The sequence below is a fragment of the Osmerus mordax genome, chromosome 19 (assembly GCF_038355195.1).
Source record: "Osmerus mordax isolate fOsmMor3 chromosome 19, fOsmMor3.pri, whole genome shotgun sequence".
NCBI classification, from domain to species: Eukaryota; Metazoa; Chordata; class Actinopteri; order Osmeriformes; family Osmeridae; genus Osmerus; species Osmerus mordax.
In genome coordinates, this window is record NC_090068.1 from 6,448,799 (window position 1) to 6,467,656 (window position 18,858).

Here is an 18,858-nt window from a genome sequence, read left to right on the forward strand (position 1 = left end):
GACCAGCTGTATCTGGTGAAACACGTTGTGATCGTGGTGTGTGAGTTTAACAACCCAGTACAAACGTATTTGTTCTTTGAAAGTGTATTTGGTTATTATCACTGACCGTTTCAGCAACAGACACACAAGATGCAAATCTGCAACGTGTGCAGTGACAAGACGCCTAAATATCGATGTCCAGCTTGTAAAATCCGATAGTGAGTATTGGCACATCATCACATCAATATCACAAGTTTTATTTGGCAACCAATGTTAAACCTTTTAACACCCCTAATTCACGTCTTTCTGTTTTGCAGCTGTTCGCTCGTTTGTTACAAAAAACACAAAGGTAAGAAGCACTGCGTGCTTTTTGTCAATACACTGAATTTCCTATGTGTATCAGTATCACTCATAACTTTGGCTACATCACAGTTTCAGGTTTGCCATTTTAACAAGTAGGCTAGGCCTACACTAGCCACTTTACACATTGTCACTTTCAGCTACTGGTTGCACTATCAGCAATATTGCACTAATTGTACCCCACTTGTCTTTAGGTTAGTATAGGTTTAAGGTTAGTATAGGTTATTATGTGTATAAGAGGTTTAGTATACTGTATTGTATATTATCTTGTATATTTAGGTTTATTATATGTTAGCTTATCATATATGTAATCTATGTTCTGAGTACTTGTATGTTATGCCAGGTTGCTTTGTGTTGTCGTGTCCTGAGAATTTCAGTGCCCAGTTGTGTTGTTCTGTGCATCTGACAATAAAAGACTTGAACTGCAAGTAAATTAACATGTTCACGGTTCACCCAGATACCTGCCTGCCTTCGAAACCTCCAGTGCAGGAACCAACTCCAGATCTGCAGAGAAGTTCTAACAACGGTAGGGCATCCTATCTCAGTTTGAGTATTTAGCATCACCTGGAAACAACAAAAAACACTTGTGATGGTTTGACCAAGACTTTGTTTTTTAGCAGAGCAACCATGGACAGTTGAAGATCTCCTCGCCGACGATGAGAAAACAGATAAAGTACCACTCGAAAGGCTTAAATTATTAGGTAGGACATGGGTTATATACCTTCAAGTTGAATCCTGACACTTGTGCTAAAGGTTACGTTTTGGTATGTGGCTTCAAATGTTTCACTTTGTATTTGCCGTTTGTGATCACGATCTCAAATTGGTACTCCATCGGTGTTCCGGTTCTACAGGTAAATCAGAAGAGCTCAAGGATCTTCTTCGCAACCCCCACCTCCGTCAGCTGATTCAGGAAATTGATGCCGCTGACAGCAAAGGAGATGCCATGAAAGCTGCTATGCAGGAACCTCTGTTTGTGGAGTTTTCAGATCAGTGCTTGAAAGTTGTTGAAAATAATGAGTATAATGAGATATAGTTTGTTTCAACAGTTTGCATGTTGTCCATCTACCACCCATATTGAGTCAAGTAATCTTTCTTTTTTTTTAAGACCAATAAAAAGCCTCAGTTTGTGCAGATTTGTTTAATATTTATTGTAAATATGAACTCATTACAAAGACTGTACACCAATCTGTAGTTCTCAAACTATTTACAGATAATTATGTTTCTTAAAATAAAAATGGATTGTAGCAATACCCTCGCAGCTTAAATACTAGATATGCACAACTTGGATATGATAATATTCACACAAAAACAATTGGATTACAAAACATCTAGAATTGATTACACTATTTGCATTTCAGGCAGCGTGGCACAACAGTGAGTTAACAGGCTATTATATAATAATAATATTCAGCAGCATTTATAAGAAAGCTTTCTCCCCGTCCTTTTTGAAATATTCCTTATCAAGTTAAGTGTTCATTTTCCTGCATGTTGGACAAGTGAACTATTAAATATAAAACATAGCATTTAATACACACATCATCTTCCTCCAGTCATTTAACGTTTGTCAGGCAACATAAGTGCCAAAGCATAAAAACAAATGAACCAGAACACATTCTAAACTAAAATAATTTAAATGTATTCCCATAAAAATGATCTTCTCGGGTTTTATCAATAACTGGGCACCTGACATTAATACATACACAACAAACGCCGCCTTTAACACAGTAATATACATCCATGAGCAACTAATTGCAATTTCCCAATACGTCTACAGTACACTTAACTTCAGGTTTGGATAAAGGCACTTGCCATTTCACCTGAGACGTTCAACAATGATACCATGTTTGAAGTAAAATGTCCTATATTCTTATATCTTTCTATATTATTAAAAGGTGCTAGGATTGAGGCAACAAGGAAAGGGACATGAGAAGAGAGTCAGTTGTTTTCTAGCAGGATTTGGTTAAAACCTGTCACTCCATCAAACTGCTGTGCTGGGTGCATGTCCGCGTAGAGTAGTGGAGATCTCTGGAAGTGGAGCTTAACAGGCCCCTTGAAAGAAAAAGTAACACTGTATGTACTGTACTTAATACCTTACAATGCATCATTTGTATGAACATTCTTTTCACTTTATGAAAGGCAAGGGTCTCCATGTGTGAGGAAACTGTCATCTTACCCTGGGCTGAGCTCTGATAGAGGCCACCCCCTGTTTGAATTGATTCGTCTCCACCCTGTATTCCCCTCTGTTAAGGGGCATGTTGAGTAGTGCCATCACAGACATCATCTTCTGGAAGCCTGTGGCTGTCATGGACACGGTGATGGTCGGGGCGGAAGCCAGAGCCAGACCCATGGGCCAGCCTCGCACGATGACCGGCTCCTGGAAGCTGGAGAGCTGCACAGAGCCTCTCTCCCTGAGGATTGGGTCCAACGCCGGCAGGTCCTCCTCTTCCTGGAGGTCTTCGGCATCATCCAGCTCCGCCTCAGCCAGGGCGTCCATCAGTGCCTGCAACCCAGACAAAGAACAGCCATGTCAGTCAACTCGCCACAGGAGTACATGGCTGCTTGATATCAAATCAAATGTATGAATACTGCATCTCACCCTCCATTTCCTCCAGTTGGTCTGAATGACCGTGGCTGCCCTCTGCCATCTCTGGACTGTCTTCCTCACCAGCCAGGACCGCACCACTGCCAGACCAAACCAGACGATCACAGAGTCATCACAGATTTCTAAGAAGCTCTTTTAACAACATCAACATCTGATGCAGGGCCACGTTTGTGGGTCCACGAGGTACAGCGACTAACAGGTCCAATGCTTTGATATGCAACAACTAATCTAATCACGGTCGCCTGTAGAACGGAAAAAAAAGAACATCCTTCATTAGCCTCGTCAGATGGTGACATTACGGCCACGATTGGTCGATTGAACCTAAGTACTGAGATCCTGAGTCATGTCCTAAATGTTCTCATGAAACCAGCCAACGGGTGTTGGCCAGACAGGCAAGCCGGGTCACACAGAGGCAACAGCAGGGCCTCTAAGCCATCGACCTGACCTCCGAGAGTACACCTGTACGCCGACAGGTGATTTAGAATAAGCTTTACCTGCTTGGATCAGGACGGCAGCTCGTCTCCGAGCATGCCGTCTGCGCTGGCAGTGCCGGCGCCAGCAGCACTGGATAGAGAAGGCCTTCTGGGACAACACCCGGTCCCTGTGCTCTTCCATGAGGTCCAGCTGTGGGGCAGATCAAAGCAGATCAGCACTGGGTGGGGGATTAGGGCTCAACCCAGCCTCACCTCGCTTTGGCTGCTTACGTCTGGGCCAGTTTAGGGAGAGAGAACCTGGATGTCCGTTCGACCGACACAAAGCCCCACTATAGGCGCAATGACACTACTGACCGATTTAAAGGCTCAGGCTTGTTCCATTAGAACCGAAGAGGTTAACATGACGAGGATGCGTTTGACGATAATAACGCTACACCCAAGTGTACATATACTGTAGTTTCTGTACGCTGTGTTGATTGGTTTGTGGACACATTACTGACCATGGCCTGCGTCAGAAACACTTTGGTCCTCCCACAGTGCACCAGGGTGCTGCGTGGCTCACTGTCAACATCCCGCGCCGGGTCAATGGTGTGGCTTTCTAACACCACTCCGAGAACATCCGCCACTGCTGAGCCAAGATTGTCCTTGTTGGAATCGCCCAAGCCTGAGTCAGAGGGGGATGGGGGTTAGAGGGAGACAGGCTGGGAGTTTCTCCTTAAGCACTGTACACAAACATGGAGCAGCGAACACGTCTTGAACAGAGGTCAAAGATTCAGGCTGCGAAGACATCATTTCTACCATGCTGATTATTTCATTCAAGGTTGAATGGATGCAAGAGTGCCTTGACATGGTTGGCAGGCCAAAGTTTATGTTTACAGATTCGGTAATACCTGGAAAACCACATGATTATGACGATCATGTCCTTATCACACTCTTGATATTACAAATTCATATCAAGAGAACTTTCTCGTACTTTATCTGCAGGCATTGCGTGCATCGAAAAACGATGACAGATGGACGAGGCCCATGCAGAGTTCACAAAGGGAAATGGAAGCACGCCATGCAACAGAGTAAGCCTTTACCTGAGAGCTTCTACAAGAGCTTAAAAATGTCATTAGAAAAGTCTGTTTTTCTGGTCTCCATAGCAAACACAGCAGGGGAGGGAAGAATCTCAAATCGAAGGAGAGAAGGGCTTGCAGAGGAAGAGGGAAGACAGCAGAGCACAGAAGAGAGAGTACACCTTTGAGTCTTTGATCAAAACAAACCCCTCCATATGATGTCACGTCCATAATGAGTTGTGTCTCTACTTTGGTCAGACTTACCATTCTGACTTGAGTTGGAAATCAGTCCATAGCGTTGCATGAAACTTGTGTAGGGAATTCTGCATGAAGAGGGAAACACAAAATTACATCTCAGGCAGAGTCAAAAGGAAAGATTGACAGCTTCTATACAGATATTTCTGAAACGTTATCTACCTGATTGGAAAGCCTGCCGCACTAATGTGTATGGTCTCCACAATTCCACAAGCCTCCAGTTGCATAATAACCTTATGATAAATACATCAAGGTTGTTAGAAGAGTATATCATACAATTCCTTTCAAACCATAAAAACAAATAAACTTGGAATATGATAGAAAGTACAGTGAGATGTTCTTGTGTAGTGTGGACAAAATGTACATACTCCCGTGCCATTATCAAAATTATATAATTAACTGACATCGACCCAGCCTCACAGTAGCAAGTCTTGACATTGTGTTATTCAGATAAGACATCTTCTGAGTACAAAGGTGCAGCATGACTCACTGACGCTTGGTAATGTACTGAAGTGGTTCTGTCCTACCTCCTCCTTTTTGAAAGTCAACGGTCTGCAGTCCGGGTTAGGCTTGATGCAGCGGGTATAGTGAGGAGTGGTGGTGTGTAGGATCTTCATCAGACTTTCCAGAGAATTCTACAGCCATAACACCAAAACCATCAGGAGGGATACAAGGAGCCCTTATACGAATCCTTAAATAAAACAGCAAAAATATTTCCAAAACGCTCACCTTAAACTTGGAGACCACAGTGATCACTTTGCTAAGCCCTCTGGTGGCCTCGTTCTCCGTGTCTCTGTCAGCGAACAGCTGGTGGAGCAGGGGGTTCCCTGACTGCTGAAGCAGCTGGAGGATCTCTGAGGGGACTGGGTCCTACAGGCAGGAAGCGGGATCAAACCAAATCAAACTTTATTTATATAGCGCATTTCATACAGGAAGGCAACACAATGCGCTTCACAGAAAGGGATGAGGGCTACAAACACTTAATGTTTCACACTAATTTTCCAGAGGGAAGCAAAAGGAGCCAGTCAGCTTCTGTACTGAAGCGTGTCTAGCCATGCTCAATGGAGTTGTTGCTTCTTAACTGTGGACGGTTTGCCACTTGTCATCAGCTTGGCACCGTACCTTGTTCTTCTCCATCATGCCCTCAATCTGGTAGCTGACCTTCCCGGCATAGTGGGCCACCGTGAAATGGGGCTGCTTGCTGAACTTGTCCCAGCTCACGTTGGTATTGTCCGAGAGCTCCTTCTCCAGACGCGCCCTGAACTGCTTGGCATCCGATACCCGATTGAGACGACATTCCTGGGGTCAACGAATCAATCACAAGACAATCACGGACATGCTATAGGCCAAGCATATACATTTACATTTACATTTAGTCTCTTAGCAGACGCTGTTATCCAGAGCGACTTACAGTAAGTACAGGGACATTCCCCCGAGGCAAGTAGGGTGAAGTGCCTTGCCCAAGGACACAACGTCATTTTTGCATGGCCGGGAATCGAACTGGCAACCTTCCGATTACTAGCCCGACTCCCTCACCGCTCAGCCATCTGACTATAGATAGCGATATGGCTGATAAGGAAACTAGAGAGATTAGACTGTACGAATGACATCACGGTGAACAGACCTCATTGAGGAGAGAGAACACGCCTGTGGGGTATCCCTCTATGAGATTCAGACAGCCCTGGTTATCCTGGTACTTGACAAAGGACCACTCCAGCCCCTCAGCAATATACTCTTCCTGTAATGGAGGGATTCTTTCAATCAGTAAACATACTTATATTTACAGAGATCAGAGGTGCTACATAGCCTGAAGTCTATTCATAGTTTCAACAAGATGTTCCAAGAAATTAAGCTGAGACAACATGTGAAACTCGACTCAAGAAGTACACATTTGTTTCGTTTTTTAAACTACCTGTTGAGCTTTGAGATAATGGGCGACAAAGTGCTGCTGCAATTTCTCATTGGCGTAGTTGATACAAAGCTGCTCCAGGTTGTTGAGTTGGAAGCACTCAAACCCGTAGACATCCAGCAGACCTAGAGACCACAGAAAAAGGACAGCGATCAATCCCAGACTCAGGTCATTACACAAAAAGAATGTGCTGCGCGTTCAAATAAAAGGGTTCTGTACCTATGAAATTGCACCAAGTGGATTTGTCTGCACAGATGCTGTTGTTGATGAATGTAACCAACCATTCAAACAACCTGTAAAGAACAGCAAACCCCAAAAAAGTCACAAAATATGCCGGCTAAGATTCCCTTTCATATTCAAACCCCAATTGAATACGATGTCCCCCATCTTTGTTGAAATGGTGACTAAAATGTTCTTGTCATTACCATACACATATGGGTGATATTTCGAGTATGTTGTCACACAGAAGCGTTGGACCTCGGCCCAAACAAAAGCAACACTAATGGAGCAGTGGAGCCATTTCTACTCATAAGCTCATAGTCTGTGTTTGTCAGACTCACTGGGCATAGATGACCTTGGCCAGGCAGTCTCTCCTGACGCTGCACTCTGGCAGGGAGCAGGGCTTGAGGAGGGCACTCTGCTTCCCCGCCCTCAGGGCCCTCACCCTCAGGCACGCCTGGAGCTCCTCCTCGGGGACGCACAGGAGGGCAGCCGTCTTCTGGAGGAAACCTGTCAAACGCGGAAGGGTCAGGGCGATCCCAGGTCTTCAAGCGTCATGTCACATGGTGTCATTAGATATGTAGTGATCCACCGTGAAACGATACCTTTGGATTGCTCCTCCAGGTCGCATGGCTGCGATTCGTCCAACGAGGAGCAGAAATTCACATTGCCCAAATGAAGAAGACCTGCTAATATCTGTTACACAAAAGAGAGGAGTGGTGGATTTGGAAACATGTCTTTAGGGACTACGGAATTCAAATCTTTTCGTGTGGGTGGTTTACCGTGAATATTTGTCCCCTCCTCTCAGCATCGATGCCAAGGTGCACCATCGCCTCGACGGTCTCTTGAAAACAATCTTCTGCAAAACAACGTAAAGAAGAAGACCGACATGTGTACCACTGATCCAAATAGCAAATCCACATGGATGCAGAGCATGAAAGATCTAGACTGACCTTCAAGTGTATTTTCCGCATTTGGGAGCCAGGCAAAACGTTGGTCACATGGCATTCTCCACTCCATCCTCTGTTCATCGGTAGCTCCTTTCATCATCTAAAACAAACTGTATCTTTAATACGCCTTCATGCCACATTCATTGAACGGCGTGTCCAACTCAAAATCATGTTTGAATGGTGCGTCTTAATTACTTGCCTGGTAAAAAATGTGGAAGTTCCTCTCACTGGCTGGTTGGCCAGCTACCCTGGTCTTCTCCAGTAGGTATGTTTGCACTGACGCCCCCACTAGCAGCTGGGACCTACATGACGCATGTTTGAACAATGACCAGGGGTGTAGACAGGATGACAAATACCTGTCAACTTGATGATTATCTTCATTAGTATCTGCACACATACCAAGCACTGAAAGAGATATCAATTGACAGGCAGGGACAGGCAGAACGATTACCTGTTGAGTTGGAGCTGGATGTACTTTCCAAACCGGCTGCTGTTGTTGTTTCGTAGTGTGCAGGCATTTCCTACGTAAAGGGTCAGGGAGGACATTTGTGGGATGAGCAACTGCTCACAGAAACGACCATTTGACGGCTCAATGGTTTCATAGCCGTTCTCAGCCTTCTCACCAAATGCTTCCATGATGGGATTGGAGTCCAGCACCCTCTTCTCAATCTTCCCCACTGTGCTGTGGCTCTTCGTCACTGAGGAAGAGGCTGCCACCGTCGCGTAGTACTTCATCAAGCATCGCGAGGTCCAGGTCTGTAAAAGCAATGGTAAGGGCACAGAGAAGGTTCAAATACACCAACTCTGCAGTTGAGTGTTCATCAGCTGTATTTGATCGGTTTTTGGGGGCGGGGGGGGTGGGGTCAGACAATTTACCTTTCCTGCTCCACTCTCACCACTGACCACCAGGGACTGGTTCATGGGTTCCACTTGGCCCTGCACATTTCGATAGGCCTCTTCTGCCACAATGAAGATGTGGGGTTTGAACTCCTTTTCAACAACAAAAAAACATAAAAATACATGCAATGACTCATACTGCAATGTTTTTTTTTGTTGCTGAAGAGGCCAGTGGTTCTCACACACCTGTGGCTGAGCAGCACAGTGGTACTCCTTCATCACATCCAGAGAGTAGAGGTCTGGGATGGGCTGGAAGGGGTTGAGAGCCACCAGAGTGCACCCAGCATGGGTGTAGAACACCTTAGCACTATACCTTGCTTGCAAGCATTTCAGAACTAGGAGAGAAGAAGAGATCATTTGTTTTCCAAACATGGTATTTTTAAACCACCCAGAACCATAAGCAATAACCCTGCAATTACTTTTTTAGGCCTACCTGTTGATGGGGTTACCGGGTTGACCTTGGTAAGGTCATCATAGGTGTGGAGCTGACCCTCATCTATGAGAAAGGCCTTAACCTCTCCTTCCAGAGAGTCATTGAGAGAATGGCGATGGGAACGGCTCTTCTTCCTGACCCCTCTCACCTGCCAACAAACACCCCCCAGGACACAGAGGAAAGAGTTAATGATAAACTGTGTCCAGCCAGTGTTTGTATGACAACAAGGAAATAGCCACAATAAGTAAGGACAAGCCTTTAATGTAATATATTAGGGATGTTGTCGTAAGTGGATCATTCCATATACCAACCCAAAATAAAATGATTCCATCAAAAGAGATTGAAATACAAAACTACAAAGTGTAAATCCAGATTGCTGAGAGGTCTCTGGTTTCAATGTTCTCCGGACATTAACGTCTTCTATATATCTCATTTGTCTACTCATCTAGGGTAGTATTACATAAGTGAAAAACATGCCAATAATATGCGGTCATACTCATTTTATCAGACATTAATCTGGGGCGCTTAATAATAAACTTTACGAAGACAGCAACCTGCAACAATTACAAAGTCTGTTTATGCTAAGGATGCAAGAGCCTAATCCAACATGACACATCTACTTAATGTATTATCGTATATGTCAGAGGCATGAAAACACAACACTAGTAAAAAGTTCAACACAACGGTACAAGAAAAAGACTACCGAGGACAATGACAAGTATTGGGTCTCATCTCAATCCATTATCTTGTAAATCACAAACAAATGAGCGTGATATAAATCTGAAGTGTACAAACAACATAAAAGTAGCTACATATACCTTTCCCTCATGTCCATATCCCGTGCGCTGGCTCTTGTCAAAATTCATGGATTTGGTAAAGTCCCGTCCTTAAAAGCGAACTGGAAAAAATGTTATTATAATGATTTTATTATTGACATCCGTATAGTAGCAAAAGAACTCAATACATCAGTTTCCCAAAAATATTGTCAGATCCCGGGTCTCCGTGTCCAGCCGCCATTTGAAAGAGAATTCCAAGTCTTCTTTTGCTCTGTCATAAATTTCCACAGTGAATTGAAGGACAAAAAGCAGCCTCCCCGCCTGGATCAACTTGAAACTACACAAGCTGCTGAACCGTGATCAAAACCTTATTGGATAATGCTAGTCCACGCCCTTTTCATGACGCACAACACAAGAACGCCCTTTTATAGAACACGGAAGTACATTAAAAATATGATAGAATGTAGACTAGTATGAAATAACATATTTTATACAGTGAAACATTATAACGCTTGGTTTCCAAATGAAGTGACCTATTTACTTTTACGTTACATTTTTGTGAAATACAAAAACAGCGGTAGGTAAAAACATACTATACTATTTGCTAATATTAGCAAGTAGCCAAGCGCATTCTTTGTGTATGGATAGTGAGTTTGAATCAGAGCTACAAAGTAACACAAACAATGTGTTTAAATTAATCGTTTGTTGAATTTGTCATACATTATATATTCAGTTGTCTCCAACTATGCACATGATTAAACTGTGTAATCAAAGATTATCATTCAGTCGTATTATTTCTTTCATTTTGCAGGCAATGTCTCAGCGGGAATTGAAGGAGGCATTTGTGAGCAATCTCAGTGGGACCAGCCTCGGAGAGGTGGTGATGGGTTCCTTTCTTGCCCCATTGTGCATAATCAGTAGAGGACTCATTTTGATCCAGTATCATCAGAGCATGGGCGCACTACCACTTCCCTGGATTGGCCACCTCATTCTGGACTTCTTCACGATTATACTTCCCCTCGTCCTGTCATGCACTATTCTAAGTGACGTTCTTCATCTAGTTATCATGGCCTTAGCAGTTGTTGTGATTGGTGTACTTTTCCATATTTACCGCCACAGAACCCCTCCTCGTGTTGAACACTTCCCAGATGCCATCAAGAGATTCCTGCAGAGCCATGTTCAGTGTAACCAAGTCCCCTTTGTGACCATCTTTAGAGTGCTTGTCAATGTAAAGACGGCCATAAGTATTTTGGCAGTAGACTTTAGTGTGTTCCCCAGGCGTTATGCCAAAACAGAGACCTATGGGACAGGGGTCATGGACTTTGGTGTTGGAGCATATGTCCTTGCAAATGCACTGGTCTGTCCAGAAGCACGGGGAAAGGAAGCTAAAGGATCCAAATTAGGTCACGTTCTTAAACAGATTTTGTCAGTCTGGCCTCTGGTTATCCTTGGCATGGTCAGGTTAGCGAGTGTCAAAATGACTGGTTACCATGAGCATGTGTCAGAATATGGTGTACACTGGAACTTTTTCTTCACCCTAGCTATAGTCAGAGTGGTGGCCACTGTGCTCTTGGCTGTGTTCCCTCTCAGTTGGTCAGGGCTCCTGGCCCTGCTTATTGGTGGCCTTTACCAGTTTACCCTTGAAACCGGACTCAAGTCTTTTATCATTCATAACAGTGATCGCACAGGCTTTCTACAAGCCAACAAGGAAGGCATATTTTCAGTTATGGGATACATAGCTATTTACATGGCTGGTGTGCATATTGCACTGTACGTGATGCGTCCTCGAACACAAGTGAAAGACTGGCTCAGATTGATCGGTCATTTCTTGGTGGGAAGTTGTGTACTGTATACTGCTTTGTACATATGTCAGACATATATAGATCCAGTGTCTCGGAGAATGGCCAATATGTCCTTCTGCTTATGGACCATTGCCCAGTCTTTATTTTTCATGTCCTGTCTAGCTACTGCTGATATGATGTTGGTGTTTTTGAAAATAGTATCACACTGTTCCCTGGTTCCATCCTCATGGAATCCATATCAAAAAGACACCGCTGAGGACAAAACCAAAACAATGGAAGGACTTTGTCTCATTCAAGCTGTCAGTCGTAATCAGTTGTTATTTTTTATGCTAGCAAATGTAATGACAGGATTGACCAACATGATAATGGACACTTTTAGTGGCAGTGATACCTTTTCTGTGTGTGTTTTGCTTTTATACATGTTCACAAACAGCTTTGTGATATTCATTTTACATCTCTGTAAAGTCACTGTGAAATTTTGGTAACCCCTGTATTAAATGGAATATCTTCAGTTTCAATATAGTCCCTGATAACACCGAATGTTAAGATAGTTTGATCATTGACATCAATTTAAGCATTGATATGTTTCCACTGTTACATTTTTTATTTGCAAATGTCCTCAGCAAAGCTACTGGTTGATGCTGTGTCTCAAAAATTACAGTAGGCCTATACATAATTCCTGAATAAAAAATACTTTTCATTTGTACCATTTTGTCCCAGGAGTTTCATTTGCGTTAACCGTTCAAACAAACAAAATAAATCACTGAATATTATCAGAATGGCTCTGGGTTTTAAGTAAGAGACGAGATCTTTGGAAATAGCGTCCCCTACTGGTCTAATGTAGACCCGAGCTGAACAGTTGAGCCAGCTACGTCTTGAGGGCAAAGGTTGGTTAGTAGCTACTAGCTAATGAAGATTCTGCCACCACTTAGCTACACCTCTGTCGCACTTGTTTGTTTTTGTATAAAAAGGCAACTTTCAAAAACAGGTAAGCATAGTATAATGGTTCATTCCATCAAATAGTGTCAGTCTTTTTGCATGACTTTGCCAAATTGTGTCGTTTTCGACGTAAACAATATAAGTGATAACATACGTTAGATTAGCTATCCTGAAAGTCGAAGTCATTTTGTAGCCACAATTATTTATCGAATTTCCTCAACCTGCTGTCACTTCGCTACTACTAGCTAGTTGTCATGCAAGTGTCATTTATGCTAATTTATCTCGCTTACGGATTCATGAAGCATTTTGCTACTGCTGCTAGACATTTTAGCTGTACTGGTACACTATGGTTTTAACTAGCTTAGTTATGGCAGGAGTGTTTTAGTAGTTTTGCAATATTCTAGCGAGTTTGCCAAACGTCTTAGCAAGAGGGTAAGAGTCGTTAGCTATCGCGCCAGACTAGCTAACGAGTTAGCTAGCATAATCCGGGACGTGTAATTGCTAGCACAGGGAGTTAGCTAGCAACTTAAGCTTGCTAGCTAGCGTTAGCCATAAGAAATAGGTCATAGGTACCAACTGCTACTAAGGAACTAATTGTCAAAGCAGTTATTTAGCAGTAATGCAAGTAAATGACGGTCCACGTCAAGAAATGCAACACTTGTTACTAGACATTGGTTCATCGAAATTTTCCTAATTATGTTCCTTGGCTGTGTGACTGTAAAGAACTTGAAATGACCCGCGATGTACTGTAAGCGTTATTTTAGCCATTGGTGAAACTACGAATGCCGGATTTGCTCAGTCTGTCCCTTCTTACAGGCAGCGCTACTACTAGCTACCACACTACAACAGGAGCTGGAAAGACATGGCGCGTCTGGTTGCGGTTTGTAGGGACGGAGATGAAGATTTTCCATTCCTTGCAAGACAGATTCCTCTTTACATCGATGACACTCTCACGGTAAGAAAGTATTAGTTGAGGTGTTTCTGTCCCATGAACTATGTATGTTGGTTGCAAGGTTTCGTAATAAATGATCCGTTTTAAAAGTACCTTAAAGGAAACCGTGTCAAAATGCTCGTTAGGTGGCTAGTGTTAGCTAGATAGCAAGGCCTGTCTGTCAAGTAACGTTGACTAGCTTTAGCTTTCTAACGTTTTCTCCAACTGGATTACATGCCTGTGATGTTGTCTTGCAAGAGATGTATCACTAGTTGCCTTTAGTTTGACTTAACTGTCCATTTCATCAAGGTAACTGCATTGTTAAAAATGGTGGAGATATGTTACTGAGCCCTTAATCGATACTCTAACTGTAAATCACCAGGGACTGCTATCAATTCCCATAATTAATTGTGTTCGTCTCTTCTCCATTTGAAGATGGTGATGGAATTTTCTGACAGTGTCATGAACCTGGACAGTCACCAGATCAACAGCTCTCAGATGAAGCAGTTTGTCCAGGTGAGTGAGTGCGCTGCATGGCACCTGAAGGGATGCCCATCCTTAAGAACAGGGATTTGCCTTCGCCGTAGACTCCCACCGTCGACGCTCCGACCGTGTTGTAACCGAGTGCTTTTCGCCACAGTATCACAGCATGTTGAAGCAACAGGAGCTGAACGTCGCCATGATGGTGACGTCTAGGGAAGTGTTCAGTGCGCTGACCCAGCTGGTGCCGTGTGTGGGCTGCAGAAGGAGCGTGGAGCGCCTCTTCTCACAGTTGGTGGAATCCGGGAATCCGGCGCTGGAGCCCCTCACCGTGAAACCTACAGGAGTGCTCTCTGCCACCAAGGGGTGTGTGTCCGATGCCAGGAAGCTCTTCACCCTCTTTTATGTCCACGGGTAAGACCACTTAGGCTCTTAGGGCACAGGCTCGATACAACCAGCTTTCTGAAGATGATACATTTGAAAGAATTGTTGTTTAAGATTGAAAAAAACAAAAAACAGCCTATTTTATTGGAGAAGACCTCCATGTCTTTGTCAGTCAGGGAAATATTTGGAATCGCATGCTAACGCCGGATCCGGTATTGTTGTATGTTCCACAGGTCAAAGTTGAATGGCATGATCGATGCCATTCCAAAAAGCAAAAAGAACAAACGTTGCCAGTTGCACTCCTTAGACACACACAAACCCAAGCCTTTAGGGTGAGTTCTTTTTATTCGATTTTCCATAATCAATCCACATGAACAAGATTTCGCTCGTGTAGAAAAGTGTAAAGCCAGTTGATTCTGTTCCCGTTACCTGAAAGGAAAGCTAGTTTGTCTCCATCTTGCTAAGATGCTTTTTGCTAAAACTGTGCTGTGATGCAGTGTGTTTGGGATATCTTTATGAATCTGTAGAGAAGGATGCTCTGTGAAAGCAGTAGGTTTAGAGAAAGACAGTGGCGGAGCCAGGACAGACAACAGATGTAGCATCGAGTTTCACTTTGGACCATTTCAGTTCCCCAGCAGGTAGGCAGCACAGTGTGTTCACCCAGAAGGACTTTCTCAGATAGCCTTAACACCAGTCATGGAATATTTAAGGTTGTTGCTATGAAGATTTTTTATGTTTGTTTTTTAGTTTCCCCCCCCCCCCCTCTTACCCTCTTAGCGTCTTGTTAAGATGAACTTCTTCCTAGCTAAGTGTGCAGTGTACTGTATGTTGAGATGCCATGTTTTCGGATGGAGCCGTCCTAATGGCGAGCCCGGGTGTGATCACAGGGGAAGCTGGATGGATGTGTGGGAGCTCATGTCTCAGGAGTGCAGGGATGAGGTTGTCCTCATTGACAGCGCCTGTCTCCTGGAGACCTTGGAGACATACCTACGAAAACACAGGTAACCCTCCACCCTGCAGGTAACCCTCCACCCTGCAGGTAACCCTCCACCCTGCTCTAATTTCCCTTCAGGGGATGGGTTTCCACATTTGTTAATCTTCGTTTCCCACATCCGTATTTTATAGTTTGCTCTGTCCTCTCCCTGTTTTCTTGCTTGAATTTTTCGGGGTTTTTTTTGTGCGTGGCAGGTTTTGCACCGACTGCAAGAACAAGGTACTGAGGGCATACAACATTTTGGTGGGGGAGCTGGACTGCAGTAAAGAGAAGGGCTACTGCGCCGCTCTGTACGAGGGACTCCGCTGCTGCCCACACGAGCGCCACGTCCACGTGTGCTGCGAGACCGACTTCATCGCCCACCTCCTGGGCCGGGCCGAGCCCGAGTTCGCAGGGGGTTACGAGTACGTAAACCCCCCCCCCCCCGCATCCCTCGTTTTTGCTGACATTGTTGACCTGTTGTTTCTTGCCGGGCGGGCGTGTTGTTCGATCTAACAGAGCATCTGACGTTATGGTCTCCGTTCAGGCGTAGGGAACGTCACGCCAAGACGATTGATATCGCGCAGGAGGAGGTTCTGACCTGCCTGGGGATCCACCTCTACGAGCGTCTGCACAGGATCTGGCAGAAGCTCCGGGCAGAGGAGCAGACTTGGCAGATGCTGTTCTACCTGGGCATCGATGCCCTGCGCAAGAGCTTTGAGGTGGGTGCGATCGCCGCTTTGCATTGCGCGTCCATCGCCGGGGAAACGCGTTTGTCGAGGCGCTCGGTGGACTGCAGCCGTTTTTCATCGGGTTTGGCCTTGTCCGTGGCGACCAGATGTGTGCTGTACGGTTTATCCGCTGCTCTTGTGCCCTTTTCCAGATGGCGGTGGAGAAGGTGCAGGGGATCAGCCGCCTGGAGCAGCTGTGCGAGGAGCTGTCTGAGGAGGAGCGGGCCAAGGAGCTGAAACAGGAGAAGAAGAGACAGAAGCGCAAGAACAGGCGCAAGAATAAGTGTGGCTTCGACGTGTTGGAGCAGGAGGCCGAGGGCCCGGACAAGGATCTGGATGAGGTAATCCTCCACCTCCCTCCCTCCCGCGCTCTCTTCCCCCCCCCTCCCCTGTTTTGCTGGTTGTCCTGTGTGGCTGTGGAAATGTTTGGGAGATCATGAGCAAAATATCCCCGCAGCCTTTCATAATGCCAATGATCAGATCACATAAGGCATCCTTATGTTGCCGTTGTGGCTCTCAACATGGTGACCAAGCAGCCCCTCCAAGCATCGACCACCGTTGAATGGTCGTAGCGCTTGACTTCTTTCCTCCACAGCATGAGTACCCAACACGGCCCCTTTTCTCTGTGGGCCTGCAGGGTCTTTTGGGGTCTGCTGAGGGAGGCTGCAAGGCCTGCGGCAGCCCGGAGGAGCAGAAGGCGGCGGCGGCGGGCCGCGTGGAGGTCATCGTCACCAACGACAGCACTTCCTGCAGCTGCCCGGACGGCGCCGTTCCGGGCTCGCCCAAAGCCAAGAAAGGTAATGCTGCCCATCAGCCACCACCCAAGACCAATCCCCACGCACACGGTAAGATCCACCCCACCGGTGCCTTGCGTTTTGAGGTCGGTAGCACCTTGTAGCTTGGGCCCACTGAGCTGATTACAGCTGCTTCCCCCCCTCCCCACCCCTCTCCTAGGGTTGTCCCCTCATAGCAACGTGAGCGACTGTGGCTACTCCTCCAGCATGGAGGGCAGCGAAACCGGCTCGCGGGAGGGCTCTGACGTGGCCTGCACAGAGGGGATCTGCAACCATGACGAAGCGGGTCAGTTTAGGAGCTCTCCCCCCCCCCCCCCCCCCCCCCCCCATACTTCACAAGTGTCGTCCGTGACGTAACCTGACCTCGTCAGTCCCCATTCTCACGGGGGGGCGTCTCCTCTGTAGGTGACTACTCCTGTGGCCACCGCTGTGCCGAGGACAAGGAGGAGGACGGAGTGGACAGCTGTGTGGAGTGCTGGGCCATCTCTGAGGGAAACACTAAGGGCAAGAACAAGAAGAAGAAAAGAAAGAACAAGGGCATGTGCAGTGATCAGGTGAGGAACGTGGGATGGTTCGGAATGGCTGAAATGTCATGAGGATTTTTTTTTTTATATGTATTTTTCCCCGACTTGACATTTCTTTTTCACATATGTATTTGGCCTGTTTGTCAGGGTCTGCCTGATGGTGGTGTGGCAGAGGGGAACAGGAAAGGGCTCGGTGATGCTTCTCCGCACACGTGCAGAACCAAACAAACATGCAGCACTTTATGCTGTGAGACGTTTGCTAGCATTGCACTTCAGTTGCCGTGGGCGGAGCATCGAAAGAGCATGAGCCAATATCTGGGGCTCCCAGAGGCCATGTTTGGTCAGTGGGACGCCAGTGCCAGTCTAATGGAACTCCTGGTAAGTAAACTCTTGAATATCAACGCTGCAATATAATATTAGAATTTAAATGTACATGCTTTTGTAATACATGATTATGATTATTAATCATAATGATTATTAACAATGTTAACAGTTAAATTCTTAATCTGTGAACTGCAATATGGGAACCAAATTTACGGCATTTGGTTTACAGCAACTATATACGTGCTTTCCCTGGAAGTAATTGTGTGTTTTAGGTTTGCCAAGATAGTTTATAGCCAAGAAGACCTATCAATATAGAAATCGATGTAAGTAAACCTTGCCTTGGTTGTGAAACAGGATGACTCAGAAGTGACTTCAGATGAGGAGAACTGCCTCACACAGGATGAAATCCAGGCGTTTGTGAAGAACAACAAGTCTTTCTACAACAACCGGGATCAGTACCGACAGCACCTGAAAGAGAAATTCACCAATTACTGCCTCTCCACTGAGCAGATTAAACCAGTTTGTGGCGCAAAGTGGTTTGCCACCACCACTGGCGTCAATTAGTTGCACACATGAAATCTTTGTACTGGAAAACACTCGTTATTACCACTGCTGCGCTGCCTCTGAAGAGAGAAACTTCAGAAGTATGATGTGTTGTCTTGTTCCAAACATTTTCACACCCCTTTGTTTAAAGTAAATGGGAATTATTTTCTTTTCTATGTCTTCCTGTCTGTCACCTATTTCCCCTTCTCACCCCCTCCCTCTGCCCCCTCCCTGACCAAGCCCAGCTGTTATTTCTGAACTGGTATGTAGGGCTGCTGGTGAGAGCACAGTGGATTTTGATAATCAAGCTTGCAAAGCTGTGACATTAGGGTTAGATGTTGGTAGTCTTATGTTTTTTTGCATTTTCTATTTTGTTCCACATCCTGTGACGCATCATTTTAGTGGCAAAAGTTGTACCAATTCCAATGTGTACAGAAATGAAATTATCTGAATATAAAGATTTTACAGAAAATAAACATCCATTTATAACGAGATGGATGAGAAGTTAAGAGCGTTATGTGCAAAATTTACTAAATAAAGAATATTTATTAATATGCATTA

General features: G+C 45.1%; 4 protein-coding genes across 7 annotated transcripts; 3 read left to right on the forward strand and 1 right to left on the reverse strand.

The window, feature by feature from the left end:
- Nucleotide 1: 1 nt before the first annotated feature.
- znhit3 (zinc finger, HIT-type containing 3) lies at nucleotides 2–1,470 on the forward strand. Of its 2 annotated transcripts, none has more exons than XM_067256610.1 (5): nucleotides 2–197; nucleotides 297–328; nucleotides 797–865; nucleotides 960–1,040; nucleotides 1,191–1,470. In XM_067256610.1, the coding sequence occupies exons 1-5, from the start codon at nucleotides 130–132 to the stop codon at nucleotides 1,370–1,372; spliced, it is 432 nt and encodes a 143-aa protein (XP_067112711.1). In that variant the 5' UTR covers nucleotides 2–129; the 3' UTR covers nucleotides 1,373–1,470. The 2 variants fall into 2 exon arrangements, with proteins under 2 accessions (XP_067112711.1, XP_067112710.1); XM_067256609.1 differs by having other exon boundaries at nucleotides 4–197; nucleotides 957–1,040.
- A 148-nt stretch (nucleotides 1,471–1,618) lies between these two features.
- On the reverse strand, nucleotides 1,619–10,150 carry LOC136962745 (unconventional myosin-XIX). Of its 2 annotated transcripts, XM_067256607.1 has the most exons (24): nucleotides 9,915–10,150; nucleotides 9,097–9,244; nucleotides 8,850–8,998; nucleotides 8,643–8,756; nucleotides 8,390–8,522; nucleotides 8,218–8,287; nucleotides 7,966–8,068; nucleotides 7,770–7,866; nucleotides 7,599–7,675; nucleotides 7,422–7,512; nucleotides 7,158–7,326; nucleotides 6,817–6,890; nucleotides 6,601–6,722; nucleotides 6,313–6,426; nucleotides 5,811–5,987; nucleotides 5,418–5,558; nucleotides 5,216–5,323; nucleotides 4,851–4,921; nucleotides 4,698–4,756; nucleotides 3,876–4,039; nucleotides 3,436–3,565; nucleotides 2,936–3,021; nucleotides 2,513–2,839; nucleotides 1,619–2,388 (listed from the first exon to the last, which is right to left on the reverse strand). In XM_067256607.1, exons 1-24 carry the CDS (start codon nucleotides 9,960–9,962, stop codon nucleotides 2,275–2,277), a joined length of 2,886 nt encoding a protein of 961 aa, XP_067112708.1. In that variant the 5' UTR covers nucleotides 9,963–10,150; the 3' UTR covers nucleotides 1,619–2,274. The 2 variants fall into 2 exon arrangements, with proteins under 2 accessions (XP_067112708.1, XP_067112709.1); XM_067256608.1 differs by lacking the exon at nucleotides 9,915–10,150 and having other exon boundaries at nucleotides 9,122–9,246.
- A 169-nt stretch (nucleotides 10,151–10,319) lies between these two features.
- Nucleotides 10,320–12,380, forward strand: pigw (phosphatidylinositol glycan anchor biosynthesis, class W). The gene is made up of 2 exons (XM_067257432.1): nucleotides 10,320–10,449; nucleotides 10,684–12,380. Exon 2 carries the CDS (start codon nucleotides 10,687–10,689, stop codon nucleotides 12,157–12,159), a length of 1,473 nt encoding a protein of 490 aa, XP_067113533.1. The 5' UTR covers nucleotides 10,320–10,449; nucleotides 10,684–10,686; the 3' UTR covers nucleotides 12,160–12,380.
- A 168-nt stretch (nucleotides 12,381–12,548) lies between these two features.
- On the forward strand, nucleotides 12,549–18,852 carry ggnbp2 (gametogenetin binding protein 2). Of its 2 annotated transcripts, none has more exons than XM_067257224.1 (14): nucleotides 12,549–12,662; nucleotides 13,430–13,568; nucleotides 13,980–14,060; nucleotides 14,185–14,438; nucleotides 14,642–14,740; nucleotides 15,296–15,409; nucleotides 15,597–15,806; nucleotides 15,929–16,103; nucleotides 16,265–16,453; nucleotides 16,750–16,957; nucleotides 17,067–17,192; nucleotides 17,312–17,460; nucleotides 17,578–17,808; nucleotides 18,109–18,852. In XM_067257224.1, the coding sequence occupies exons 2-14, from the start codon at nucleotides 13,476–13,478 to the stop codon at nucleotides 18,316–18,318; spliced, it is 2,139 nt and encodes a 712-aa protein (XP_067113325.1). In that variant the 5' UTR covers nucleotides 12,549–12,662; nucleotides 13,430–13,475; the 3' UTR covers nucleotides 18,319–18,852. The 2 variants fall into 2 exon arrangements, with proteins under 2 accessions (XP_067113325.1, XP_067113326.1); XM_067257225.1 differs by having other exon boundaries at nucleotides 16,750–16,909.
- Nucleotides 18,853–18,858: the final 6 nt, after the last annotated feature.